Consider the following 14278-nt stretch of genomic DNA (forward strand, 5'->3'; position numbering starts at 1 on the left):
ACAAGTGTCTAAGTGCTTGCAGGATTGGATAATTCCATCTTCCTGCCTTCCCAGCAGCTATAATTTCTAAATGTATTTTGTTTTTCATACATTTCATATCCTCTTACTTGGCTTATTAAAAGAAAACTAAACAAATTGAAGTTACCAAATTACTTCTAGAAGCAAAAGTGAAATAGACCACTATTGCCAAAAAGTAAGAGCACTGTTTAGCTACATGATACTATGTACTTTTAAACTTTTGACAGCAGTTTAAAGGCCCAATCCACTGAAAGGAAGCACAAAGAATTGCTTGCTTATTAAACCTTGGTAACATGAGTTGTACATGTCCCTAACTACACATACCTCTCCACTCCATCGCAAACCTTCTGTAGAAGGGCTCTTGGGTTTCAAAAGATTTTCTTGAATGGAGTGATCAAGCCATGGAGGCATGATTTATTTGTACAGAGCTTCTTTTTAGTGCAACAAGTTTAAAAATCCCACTCTGAAATATTAACTTTACATTAACAAAAATAGTTTTCTTAAAAAGATTGTAACAAAGGCATTATATAGCATAGACAGATAATGAATTCTTAGCAAATACACTTTCAAGCATTTACCATTACACTTTGTTGAAGAATTGAGTATTAGCATTCATATCTGGTGAACTTCCAGACTGAAAAGAAATTTAACTATCCAAGAATAGTAATAAAAAAGCACGTTCTCTTGTCTTTATTTGATAACTTGAGATAACTACCCTGGCAGTTATACTTCCAAGGAAATGTTTCTCTGCCCTTTCCTGTTTTAGCCACCTGCTACAGTACTTACAAGTATGGGTGAAACAACAGGCAAGGAATGGTCCCTTCCACCTCCCAAAGCTCTCTAGCATTAAATGAAATGAAGCATACAGTACTTTCTTGTACAGTAGTACAGTTCATTTCTCTTCCCATCCTCAGCATTGTTACATCTAGTCATGAATTAATCATGAGTATGGCTAAGACTAAGCTCTAACAATATGTTATTTCAATTGCTTACATGGAGAATCCATACTGTTCAAAGGAGCACTGCTGAAGTGTGAAGGAGGCTACTGAATTAACTCAAGGGGAAGATGGTGGGTAACGAGTAAGAGGGGTAATTAGGGTAAAACAGGAAGCTAATTGCATATAAAAATTTCTGTCCCCATTGTATAGTTTCTGTTTAATAGGAGATGCAAGGGCTCCCACACACCTGAATACCTGAGGAGTTGGCTATTGTGATATCTGATTCTGATAAACAAAACTGTGCCCCACCAGGGCTGTGAAGTAAAATGACAGATTACAGACCCACTTGAACTGAATGAACTCTCACTGAAATCACCTTCTGAAACTAAATTTGAGACTTTTCTTGATTTGAAGGTTCTCCTTACATTTAACTGTCCTGAATTTAGTGCAAATTTAAATAAACTAACAAATAAAATTCTCAGCAGATTAGCAGTGTCATGGGAAATTGGTGTCTAAACCCAGTCATCATTTCAGATTATCTTTACAATGATACCTCCTCCAGATTGTAAAATATCAAGCAGGTAAGAATCAACTTTTCCATGACTACAATGAAAAATTTAAAAAATGGAACAATGATAAAGCTGCTTGTAAAAGCCACCCGTATGAAAAGAGTACATGTTTCACAAAAATAATTGTTAAAAAAAGTATTAAATCCCTGTTCCTTTTTCTCTGATTTTGGCTGTATATTTTTATATATATATATATATGTATGTATATATGTATATATATACTGTTTTGGAATGTCAATGGGTTCCAATATGGCTGGCTAGTTTCAAGATGAACTTGCTCCAGAGGCCTAGAAAACAAAGTCATACAGCACAGTCTTAGACAAATGCCAAAAGACAAAGAGAAACTGAGTCAAAGGGGTCACTGGAAACCATAAAGAAAGAAGTGTGAAAAGGTGTGTTGTTTTTTTTTTCTTGTGCCTTGATACAAGAACAGAATGTCCTAAATGTTTCCCCATCTTTGCTATTAATGCCTACTTAAAATACAACTGCACTCAGGGTGTTTCACTTTTAGAACTAATTGTCATGTCTAAGAAAAATCCACATTTCAAGGACACTGAAACAAAACAGTAAAGACCCTATTTTTTAAAAAAGAAGGAAGAAAACCCAACCAGATTTTCAAACACCCAATTTTGTGACTGCAGGTGCTACTACTGCAGAACAGACTTATGAATGATCCTATTCTAGATGTAATGAGGCCTTTATCAGTGCCTTGGGAAAAGGTATCAGAAATTTCATGGAAGTAACTGCTGTTGTTACTTGTCAGAAAGTGAGATCCTGCTATTTCAGAACTTATGCAACTAGAGCTGAACACTCCAAAACAAAAGACCATCTGAGAAATCAAGGCCCAGTCAGTTCTAAATAAAACTACTGCATGAGCAGCAGAACTGGGAGTAATTCAGCAGGTGACATGCAGGCTGAGCCCCAGGTGCTCAGCATCTTCTCCAGCAGTACTAGGAGGACTTTCAGCCAGGCTCAAGTGCCTAGTCAAGTTCCTATAAGAACAAGACAACCCTTGACTTGCAAGTACTTGATTTGCCATTTTAGTAGGGGAGATTAATCAATATTTTAACATCCAAGCTTTGAGCAGTTAACTACAAGAGCCTGAGTAGCAGTCTCTGCTTGCACTGACAAGAGTGTAAGTAGAAAACCACTTCAGGTAAAACAGTTGTTTGCATTAGAAATTAATGTAATATATTTTTTTACTGAGAATTTTTGTGCATGTGACTAGAGGGCTTGCTAACCTATTCTCCATCATTTTAACAGAAGCTTTAGACCACCCTGAAAATCCCAGCATTAGCGTCTATTTGAACAGCTTGAATTACTCCCAGAAGAAATCAGTAAATGAGCACAGAATTAGATTTTTTTCAGATGTATAAACACAGCAGCATTTAGCCATAAGCGAATCTAGAAACTGGAAAGCTATAGTGAAATAGCAAAACACGCAAAGCTAGACATCTACCCATTCTACAGCAGGAACCCATTCCAGCTAGGTCAAAAAGTGCTCATGCAACACGGCTTCACATACGGAATGAAAAAAAAAATTCTACTGTTAGCATACACTTTTTTAGGTTCCATTAGGTTAAAAGTTGTCCCCATGGTTAAGCAACTGCATCTGGCCCCAAATACTCTGAGAAAGTAATGATGGAAAAATATTTTATTTTACAAAGTCATATTGCACGATGACAAGTCATACCTTGCCCAGCCTGGGTCTCCATCATACGCTCTCAGTTCTCCACCTTCCAAACTCATCCTCCTATCTGTTATCTGTACCATGTATAGCTGTTCCTTATTCCAGGCTACTCAGACATGCAATGCCTTCCTAACAGGCACACCATAAGTAAAACAGGCTGCAGAAGCATAAATGATGCATTGTTCACTGTCTGTGCATCTGACAGTGTGAGATGGAAAGAGCACACAAGAGACAAGCAACATAAGTAGTTGGCAATAAAAACAAACAACTGGGAGAAATGTCATTTGAGCAGGTTGAAAGGAATAATTTTAACCAATTCCTTGGCACTGTATAAAATAATTTGACGAAAGCTTTAAATGCCTGGTCCTACTTTGCAACAATGGATGTGCTCAGTAGTGTTCTTCAGGCTTTTATGGTGAATATAAGATGAACAAAAACTTTTCAGTTTAGGACTGAAAAGAGGATTAAAGTCAGAATAGCCAAATGAATTATAGAGTTGTCATATTTTGAGAGAACTTAGCAGCTGGGGCTGTCTGTGTATACTGCTTGGCATGCATCCTAATCTAATGAATTTATAACTGCATTTGTTTCATATGACTCCATTCCTTTCATCTTACTTTTACAGGAGATGGTCTCAGCTGTGACAAAAACTCTGCCATCCAGGTGATAGGCAAGCTCACAAACAGAAAAAGCAGAACATCTTGAGTGATACAGAGAACAAAAACTTCTCCTGAAGAAGTGCAGTCAGTAAAGACAAAGAGGGAGAAGAAGTAAAAGTGAAACTCTTGGAGGATCGCCACCTCCTCATCTGCACCTACCATTGGTTTTAGCTCTCTCCCCTCAGCTCCACCTCCCTGGCCAGCTTCTTTCATAGATTTCCTACTATTCTCCACAAATTCCTGAAAAACAGTCATAAAGTGAAAAATGCTTTCTTAGAGTGGACTCAAAACATCAAATCTCAATACAAAACTTCAAGATGCAACTGCTCCAAATGACAACACAACTTGCTCCTCCCACTTCTCTTGGTCAGACTTGCCCACAAAGTACCAGAAGAGCCTGTCAAACAGCCACAAGGGTCCCCCTTGTTTCATTCTAGAAGCCAGACAGTTATTTGCCTTGTGTGCTGTTACAGCTTTTACACTTAGCACAAAATGTTCTCCATTATGGGGAAGAAAGGTAGGAGGATAGCTGTCAAAACCCCCCCCAGACACCCTAGTTATTGCATGCTATCCTGTAAATTGTGTGTAGTGTTAGAACTACATTAAAGAGAAGTGATAGTTGCTTGCAAAGTGTTGTTGACTTCCCTTACGTCCCTCAATTTAAACTCCTGAATTTTTCACAAGATCACAGTGATCAACTCAGAAAGATTAGCAAAGGTGTTAGTTCCATTTTATGTAATTTTTTCTCTCAAAATTTCAGCAAACTTTAGCTGAAATTTTACAGTGTGGTCACCATCTGCATGTGGGCTAGAATCACAGAATGGTAGGGGTTGGAAGTGACCTTGGAAGATCATGTAGTCCAACCCCTTGGCTAAAGCAGGTTCACCTAAAGCAGGGAGCATAGGATCACATCCAGGTGGGTTTTTAATATCTCCAGAGAAGGAGACTCCACAAACCCCCTAGGCAGCCTGGTCCAGTACATTGTTGCCCTCAAGATGAGTAAGTTCATCTCACTCACACTTCCTAAGCTCACCTATGAGGATGTTAAGGGAGACAGTGTCAAAAGCCCTGCTGAAGTCGAGGTAGGAAACATCCACTCCTCTCCCTTCATCTACTCAACCAGTCATGCCATCACAGAAGGCCATCAGATTGGTCAAGGATGATAATACTCTGACATTTTTTCACTTCCAGGTTCCAAGATAGATCTTTCTTAGCAAAGTGCAAAACTCAAGCCTCTACCCTTTGTTTTCTGTCTTTCCATTCTGCATTTGCATGGAATGTTACTCAAAAGTATGATTCTACTGCTCATGTCATGGCCAGTGTAGAGAAGCCAATACCAGTGATGTCAAGGGAGGGAAATATCTTTACTTACCTGATTCTCATCAGACCGCACTGTTTGCTGATCAAGCCACGAACAAGATAGCAAGGTAACTCAGTTAAAAAACAGTATTAAACTCAGACAGTGAGTTGACTCAACTCCCATTACCCATCTTATTACATGATATGCTTACCCTGAGAGAGCAAGGGGAAACTTACCATGAGAACTTTATCCATGTAGAATTCCCTTCCAGGGCTCCCGTCATTGTATTTTGTATCGATGGCAAAACATAAGAAAAGGACGTCAACAACCATTTCATAAATGGAAAGGAAGCAGTGAGCAACCAGGAATGCAAAGAGGCAAACAATTATGAGCGGCAGCACCCAGACGGTGTAATCTCGTTGGTAATTCAGCAACATAATCCCAGCCAAACCTGTACTGCAGACAATCAGGACCTGAGGAAGAAAACAGAGGACAACTCTAATGGCAGAAGATGTTTCTTTTTTTGTTTGTTTTTAACCTTTGTGCTTCTTGCTCTACTAGGCCAAGAACTAGGAGTTACAGATATTAGGGGTAATGACATCATTACCTCCTGGATTCCCCACATCCCTGTCTGCAAATTACATGAGGAGAGGGAGAGCAGAAGGCAGGTGTTGTAAGCAGGTTATGTTTTTCATTTTGCTGGTGGAAACAACTTCCAAGTTTGTCTTATCTCTTCCTCATCTCCATACAGAGAAGGAAGATCAGAATTCATGTGAGGCACTTCATGTAACAGTCTTCACAGAACATCACTATGTGTGAGGCCCTAACAGGTATTTTCCTGGGTACCAGTACCAGTTTGGTCTTCAGGAATAACAAGAGGGCTAAACAATTGTTCCAGCCACTCAATCCTTTTAACATTTCTGAATCAATTATTATGAACTGCAGATAAAAATGCAATTGTACAATAGGTCAGCTTTACTGTATTAGGAAAACACTGGCTTGAATTGGCAGACAAAACAAGCTGACAGTCTAGCACTGTTTTTAGTTTACACTATTTTTTATACACTACACTGTTCATTTCAACATTTCTGTCCCTTGTGCACTTCTCTAATAATTTGGAAGATATCTTTTTCAGGGATATGTTTCCTAATGCTCTTCAGGCAACCCCACAAAACATTGTATCATTTCACAGTCTCCCATGAACCTCTGTCTTCATTATGTGTTTATTTCTTCTCACATCTTATTGACTTAATTATTGGATTAGAAGTTCAGCCCACTGTACCTTGACTCAATAAAAGCAGAGGAATCTAATAAGGAAGACAGTTCAGTCCAAGCTGGCAGTTCCTTACAGCAGGTTTCTATACTATCTTCCAGTGCAATTTCATCATAAATGGTGATGAATAATGTGCCACTTTTCAATATAAATATGGAGAGCTCCTACTAAACAGAATGTAGAGGAAAGGCTTCTCTTCCTTAAAATTCTAGGTTTTAACCCCAAAACCAATAAAAATCTCAGAACTTCCAGTAATCACTTTTCTCTTGACTCCCTAAAAACAAATTAATGCAAAAGATGCTCTCACCTTCAGCTACTCCTTTCTGATCACTAACATAAGTGTCTATCTTCTCCAACCCGGACAGTTGCTTCCTAATACAATGCAGTTAGATGTGAACAAGTGTGTGGTACAAAACAGGAATTTGAAGGCATTTTGTATCTGGAGTGCAGCCATTCCTACGAAAAACTTGCTACTAAGTAAGTCAATAGCAACTGTATATAGCAGACATACCTTTCCTAGAAACAGCATAAAATCCCCAACCGTGTTTATGGCAGCCACTCGCAAAGCGTTTTCCACTAGAATAACAAAGGCATCCTTTGCTGAGGTGCAGAAGTTGGTGCTGTTGATAGCTGTAGCTGTATATGCATTCTGGGAAAAGCAAATTTAAGATTTACTCATGAAATGACCAGGTATTTCAGATAGATGGAGGGAAGAAGGGGGAGAAAATATATCTTCTGAATAAGTCACTTAAGTCACATGATGTTCATGAACAAAGATCTCCCTGCAATTTCTCTGCAGGAGGTGAACAGTGGCAAACTGCACCAATTAAGTAGTTGGAAAAATTATTCTGGAAATATAAAGGGTTTTATAAAGAGTTTGAGGGTCACACAAGCCCACCAAGATAATTTATAGATGCTTCACTAGACTGCCTTCAAAGTTAGTCAAGACAATTTTCAAACATTGTAATGCATAAGTTTTTTTAATGCTGCCTTCTGCTTTTACTTCTGCGTTTCCACAAGCAGAAAAATGAACAACAGTGAAAGAGATATTAGAGAGATATTTAGAGATTAACAGAACTGCAACCACAGGCCAACCTCTTTTACAAAGAGGTCTGACCAGTGTGTTGCAACTTTTTCCACATTGTAGATTATGACAATAATTTGATGTTATGTAGTTTTTCAATTGTGTGAACCTTAAATGTTACCACCTAGAAGAGTTTAATTCTGTTTTCACAACAAAAATAATTTGAAACTCGAATGTTGTTTGATAAGAGTGCATAAAATTAATAATATTTCCAACTACTAAACAAATTGTTATCTAGTTGAGATACCATGTTCACAAAGATTAATACCAGCTATTTTTCACCTTTACAAGGTAAGCAAAGACTAATGTAGTGATTTGCAGTGTAATTTCAGTAATGGAGACAAGACTGAAGTTCCTTCATGGAAGTTCAGTTCCAAAGTATGATACCTTACATGTCAGCATCAGACAGCATTCTGGGAACCACATATATTATCAGCCCTTACATAAAACTTGGATATTGAGAATCTTACCTGATTTAAGTAAGTCAGGCACTTTTCTAGACACCAAAGGCAGCAGATACAGGCTTTAAGCATACAGCGAGCACAAGCATTTTCCTAGGAAAGCACAGAATGTGGGAAAATAAAAATAAAGAGGAAAACTAACAGATATTAAGAAAACAATATTCCTTTTTGTTTCAGTAACTGATACTCAGGTTGGTAACTTAAGAAGTATCTATCAGTCTCACAGTCCTTTAAAGGCCAAATATTCCAAAGCAAGCTTCCAGCCTTCCACACACATTCAATTAAACTAGCTGTAAACATGTCAGTCATTGAGTCTCAGTAAGAAAGTGGAATCTATTTCTCTTACTTTTCCTTTAAGTTGTGTATGAATATACATAAGAATCATTCGTGGTATCTTCACTAGTGTGATAATGAAAGACCCCTTTGCTACTGTTCCTAGGTGGTAACAAACAAGGCGATTAACAGATGCCAGAATAGGAGTAAATGGCAGATTCCTTTTCTCCCTGTTGAAAAGAGAAAAAGAATGAAGCAGAACATCCAATATGTGTTTAGTCTTGTGTAGAAGTACTACAAATTCTCAATAAACTAATACATTGTCCTTAAACTAGATTTTAGTGTATCTTGCTCACTCCACGCTGACAGCCTGCATCAGCCTCAGCTAGGCTCTAATGCAGCAACACAGATGGGATAAGAAAGCAGTTTCTCACCAGGGTACCCTCACTAGCAGTTGGCTGCATTCCCACTATTGCCAACTAGCAGTTTCTTATAAAACTGCATTTGATGGTGTACAATTCAAAATCTTCCAAAAAAGTGAGAATCAAAGCTAGTATTTTTTCACTCAGACAACAGGTAAACTTTCCTTCCCTATCTCTCCTGTTCTGTTGGAGATCTTTGTGGAGACTTTGGAGAGGCTATTACTCTCATTATTTATTAGATAAATTATTTTCTCAGATGATTTGCATTACTGACTTAGCCATTGTACACTCAAGGAACCAAGTATTAAGCCTTGAAATAAACTATTGCAATGTCACTAGGATATTTTTCATCTATCAGATGAATACACACTTTCACAGTTTTGAAGCTATTCCCTCTTACAGTTTTTATTTACACTTCCTACCAAGGAAGCCACCTTCAACTCCTCTCTCAAAACCAACTTATTCAACATTTAAAGAATGGCACCTCTTCTTTATTAGAAATACGAACATAATACTAAGCATATTAAAATAACAAGTACTAACATTCCAAACATAAAATTATCTCCTTGGTTTGGGAGAAAGTTATTTTAATGTGAGTATCATTCAAAAAGATAAAAAAGTAGTTTTAATTCCATGAAAACAGCATTTGCATAACTTAATCCTGAGATGTTTACAAATATGTAAGGGGTGAGTGTCAGGGGGACGGAGTTAGGCTTTTCTCAGTGATGACCAGTGATAGGACAAGGGGTAATGGGTGTAAATTGGAGCATAGGAGGTTCAAGGTGAATATCCGAAAAAATGTTTTTACTGTAAGAGTGACAGAGCACTGGAACAGGCTGCCCAGGGAGTTTGTGGAGTCTCCTTCACTGGAGACATTCAAAACCCACCTGGATGCGTTCCTGTGTGATGTACTCTAGGTGACCCTGCTCTGGCAGGGGGGTTGGACTAGATAATATTTTGAGGTCCCTTCCAGCCCCTAAGATTCTATTGTTCTATGATTCTATGTCAATGATTAAAATAGGTTTACCCTGTATGTTTTTTCCAATTAACTGAGCTCAGTTCAGGTAATCCAAACTATCTTCCTTTTCAGGCACAATCACATAAACAAATGTAACTGAGGGAAAAGTCTGTAACAAAGAACACCTTGAGGTCTGTTATTGCCCAAGTTGAAAAGAATCCATCTGGCTAAGGCAAATGAACACTGAACACATATAACCATTTCTTCATGAATAATTTCGCCTCGTTTGAAGTGGGAAGCTGCTAATAAGCAAAATACTGGGGAAGTTCAAATTGATTATTTTTCCTTTTTTACTACGTTTTCAGACTAGAGTTGTACCTTAAAATGCAGAAGAGGATAACAGTTAAAAGAAAAATCATTCACTCTCAGGTGAAAGAAAATACACAAACTTACAGATGAAACATATATACTGCTAAGTGATCTATTCTAATGCAAAGTTATCCTCTCTCCTCTGTATTTTCCTGGTTCGTTACTCAATCTAGTTTAATTATTCACAAGATTACATCCCTGTAACATCTTGTAATAACTTCACAGATATATTTCTAGGTATACTGGAGGACTTAATTATTAATAACAGAATTTCTGTCAGCAGAGTAAATTCCTTGCCTTTTACATTGTTTTAAAGACTAGGGCAGATAAGGAGTCAAATGCAATACAGATAACAGTCTCAATTAAAAAGACAAACCAATTAAACATTTGTGATCTGAATCATGAACTTAAAAAATTTCTGCATGCATTATTTAAAAACAACACACATTTTTTAAAAGCCCCAGACTCTTCAAAGTGCATTGCAAGAATAGGAGTGTGGCTGCTGGATATAATTAGAAATTTGTATATAACATCCCTCTAATATTTTTTTTCCTTTCTTAAGTAAACCACCCTTGCTAAGTATCTTGTCAGCATCCTCTACTGATGCTGCACTTTACCTAGAGGAGCTGTATTTGTATATTGTTTGGAAAAGACTTAGAAAACACTGAAATAGAAGTACCCATCTAGTTCTTGGAAAATGATGTGGAGTTTCAGAGGAGGGGGAGTTGGAAGAAATGTATTGTGAACTAAAAGGTCATGTGGAGAAACTTCATTAAACTTCTATAGAACAGATACCAGTGTACTTGCTTCTTTTCCTGACCAAAAATATTGCCACAGTTCTGCTCCTCATACCAAAATGAAGTATTTCAGGTCACTGAAGTACCATTTATTTGTATGGCTAACTAACAAATCACCAGATTTTATTTTTTTTCTGAAAAGTCTGGATCCTAAATGGCTTATACCAGGACTCTGTGACTCATTTAAGGTAAATTTTGAGGAATTGTAATTTCAGAGACATTTATTAGACATGAAAAACCAAAAGCTAAGTTTGTGATTCTGAAATCAGTTTCTTATCTTTGTGAAACAAAATTCTTGTGCTTGAATGTTGGTAAGACAACTGCTTGATGACTACTGCTGCCTTCTTGAAGAGCAAGCAGATATATGCAAAATAGCCAGTGTAAAGTATGCCCTGATATAAATCTTGGTACACAACCATCACAATGATATTTGGAGCTTCAATGCACACATATTCTGTATCATCTTTTATTTGAACATAATATGGTCAGAATCTCTATGTAAATAATGGTTCTAATAAATGCCTTAAGAGATTAACAAAGCACTGTAAGTAATTTAAAGGGTGCTGGTTTGCAGTTAAAATAATAACTAATTGCTTTCAATGTTTTTTACCTCTACTGAACTTACTGGTGTTAACAGATAACCTTCCAGATGCATTCTGCTTTGTAGATAATCATCCATGCCTGTACAATGTGCACAGGTTACAAAGCAAGTAAGATTTCAAGTCTCAAACATCAAGCATACCAACTACAATCAGCAAAACAGATTATTTTATGATTTTTTGTATTTAAATAGAGTAGAAATAATTCAACTGCTCCCCAACTTTCCCAAGTGTTCTCCCCAGTGCTGCTGCCCTCATTAATTCCATTTCTAGGCCGCTCACAGTAGAGCTAAGTTGTCCTTACCTTGTAAAATAGTATGTCACAACAGCCCCTGCTACTGTCATCTGCTGACAGGCTAGGATAAACTCGCTAATCCAGATCAGTCCCACTACATGGTACCACCACATGTATTTCCAAGGGCCTACCATCCGAAATTCAACAAATCCTTCTTCATTTGGGACAGGAACACCTAGAAATAAATAAAAGTAAAAAAGGAAATGGTGCTTACCTCAACTCAGAAAGAAGGAAGCATATAATGTTAGCAGTTCATAACTGTTTACAGCAGAACCCCTCCAGCTTCTACTAACGCTACTAAATGTCATGTTTAGGAAGACTATTCAAAAGGAAGATACAGCTTTTGAGACAATCACTATAATGGCATTTGAAAAAAGCACTAAAAATATTCTAAATGTACTCAAAATGGCGTAACACTTCTTTCAATTTATAGCCACTTGGTGAAAATTTCCAAAACTAACCACCACCAAGTAGCAAAAGTTCTTAAAACTAAACGTAACAGAAGCATGCCTTACTCATTCTTAATTTCAGTCTGCTGCTCTGCTGATATTCATACAGTCAGAATCAGTATTAAACTTCATAGCTCCTTACATCTGGATGTCAACTGTAACAATCACTTGTTTTCCTTATAATAAGACTTTATGCATGTATTTCAACAACATCTGTAGCTCTACAGGCATAAGGAACAGCTTTAGGGATTCTAAACATATTATTTCATACATTAAGAAATCCATTGACTCTTCTGTCTTATCTCAGTAGAGATACCATGTTTTGAGACTGCCAGTGCATGCCAGAACCCTCCTAGGATAAGCTCTGTTTCAATGTGTTAACCCACATTAAGATCTTTCATTCTCTCCAACAGTTACATGAAGAGCTGATGAGGTTCAGAAAAATACTTAAAGCAACCTGTATAAAACACTTATATAAAAAAAGTAATTTTCATTCTAGTAAAGAAGCTCTTCATAAGTGTAGGCTGCCTCTCATACACAGATAACTAACACTTTTTCAGTTCTCCCGGTTTGGGTTGGAAAGACCTGGCCCTATTTGCACAAAGATTTTGTTTAACTTGATGTGAGTGGGGATATGGAGTGCATATTAAGCTAAAGGCACATACTAGTCTTTCCAGAATGAAGGTCAGTTGAAGAGTATGAAAAATACAGTATCAGCCTAAATTCTGCTTCAAATTTAGTTCCTGTGCAGTGGTCTTGAATTCACTGAATGAAGCATGGAATTGAGACTTAACTCACTTTCAGAGGTGAATATTTTCTACACATAGCACAGCATGTAATGAAAACGAAGAATTCCAACAGTAACGAGAACAAGAATGTGTGAATTCTATTACCTCCATCCCTTGCTAAGGACTCAGGCCATGAAATAAAAATATTTATCTTGCATTATCCTGCAATAGCTCTGAAATCTGAAACACTGCTACTTTTGGACCAGCAGGAAATAATATGTTTCAAAATTCTAAGGTTTTAATAATGAATGACGGTCTCCGTTGTCTGCAACTTACTGTAAAATAATTCAGACCTTTTTCATTTCAAAAGGCAGTTGCTAGATTTCTCTGCTGAAGTAACTAATATTTCAACCTATAGGACTGACTAATTCTAGAACTTCCTCTTGTCAGACGCCAAACACAAAGCTCTCAACGGGCAGAAACGGAGAGTTCATTGGCTGCTCTCAAAATATGCTGCACCAACAGCAGAAAAATCTCCCTAATAACCCTGGAAAATGCTGAAATAATACCAGGCACCTAAGTTCTGAACAACTGAACATCACTTTTAGCATATTTACATTTTGGGAGACAGTAAATGTGTGCAACACTAACACTTTCATTAGTATGTCTTCATGTGTATGAGTACTGCCTCCAATACCTTATGAAATCAGCTGGTTTTTACCTTTTTATGCAAAACTAGTGGCAATTACTTGAAAAATTATTACAGCAGTCTTATTAAAGAATCACCGAATCACCAAGGCTGGAAAAGACCTTTAAGATCATCAAGTCCAGCCTATGACCAACACCACCACATCAGCTAGACCATGGCACTAAGTGCCACATCCAGCCTTTCCTTGAACACATCCAGGGATGATGCCTCCACCACTTCCCTGAGAAGTCCATTCCAATGTCTGATCACCCTCTCCATGAGGAAGTGCTTCCTAATATCCAACCTAAACTTCCCCCAGCACAGCTTCAGGCCATGCCCTCTTGTTCTGTCACTAGTTGCCTGAGAGAAGACCCCAGCCCCCACCTGACTACAACCTCCCTTCAGGTAGTTGTAGAGAGTGAGAAGGTCCCCCCTGAGTCTCCTCTTCTCCAGGCTAAACAACCCCAGCTCCCTCAGCCTATCCCTATAAGACTTTCCCTCTGGTCCCTTCACCAGCCTTGCTGCTCTCCTCTGGACCTGCTCCAGCACCTCAATATCCTTCTTGAAGTGAGGGGCCCAGAACTGCACACAGGACCTGAGGAGATGCCTCACCAGTGCTGAGTACAGGGGAAGAATCACATCCCTACTCCTGCTGGCCACACTACTCCTGATACAAACCAGGATGCTCATGTTCAACCCGTTGTCAAC

At 38.0% G+C, this 14278-nt stretch overlaps 1 protein-coding gene across 1 annotated transcript in view; it reads right to left on the reverse strand.

The window, feature by feature from the left end:
• Positions 1–1105: 1105 nt before the first annotated feature.
• Positions 1106–14278, reverse strand: part of SLC44A1 (solute carrier family 44 (choline transporter), member 1) — a 47579-nt gene continuing 34406 nt past the window's right edge. Inside the window, exons 10-16 of the mRNA XM_009998172.1 lie at positions 11715–11880; positions 8339–8495; positions 8002–8085; positions 6959–7096; positions 5411–5647; positions 4034–4114; positions 1106–1812 (exon numbers count right to left, since the gene is read on the reverse strand). Of these exons, the coding sequence (XP_009996474.1) occupies positions 1789–1812; positions 4034–4114; positions 5411–5647; positions 6959–7096; positions 8002–8085; positions 8339–8495; positions 11715–11880 (887 nt within the window). The 3' untranslated portion in view covers positions 1106–1788. The remainder of the gene's footprint in view (positions 1813–4033; positions 4115–5410; positions 5648–6958; positions 7097–8001; positions 8086–8338; positions 8496–11714; positions 11881–14278) is intronic.

The sequence above is a fragment of the Chaetura pelagica genome, unplaced genomic scaffold (assembly GCF_000747805.2).
Source record: "Chaetura pelagica isolate M959 unplaced genomic scaffold, ChaPel_1.0 scaffold145, whole genome shotgun sequence".
Classification (NCBI taxonomy): domain Eukaryota; kingdom Metazoa; phylum Chordata; class Aves; order Apodiformes; family Apodidae; genus Chaetura; species Chaetura pelagica.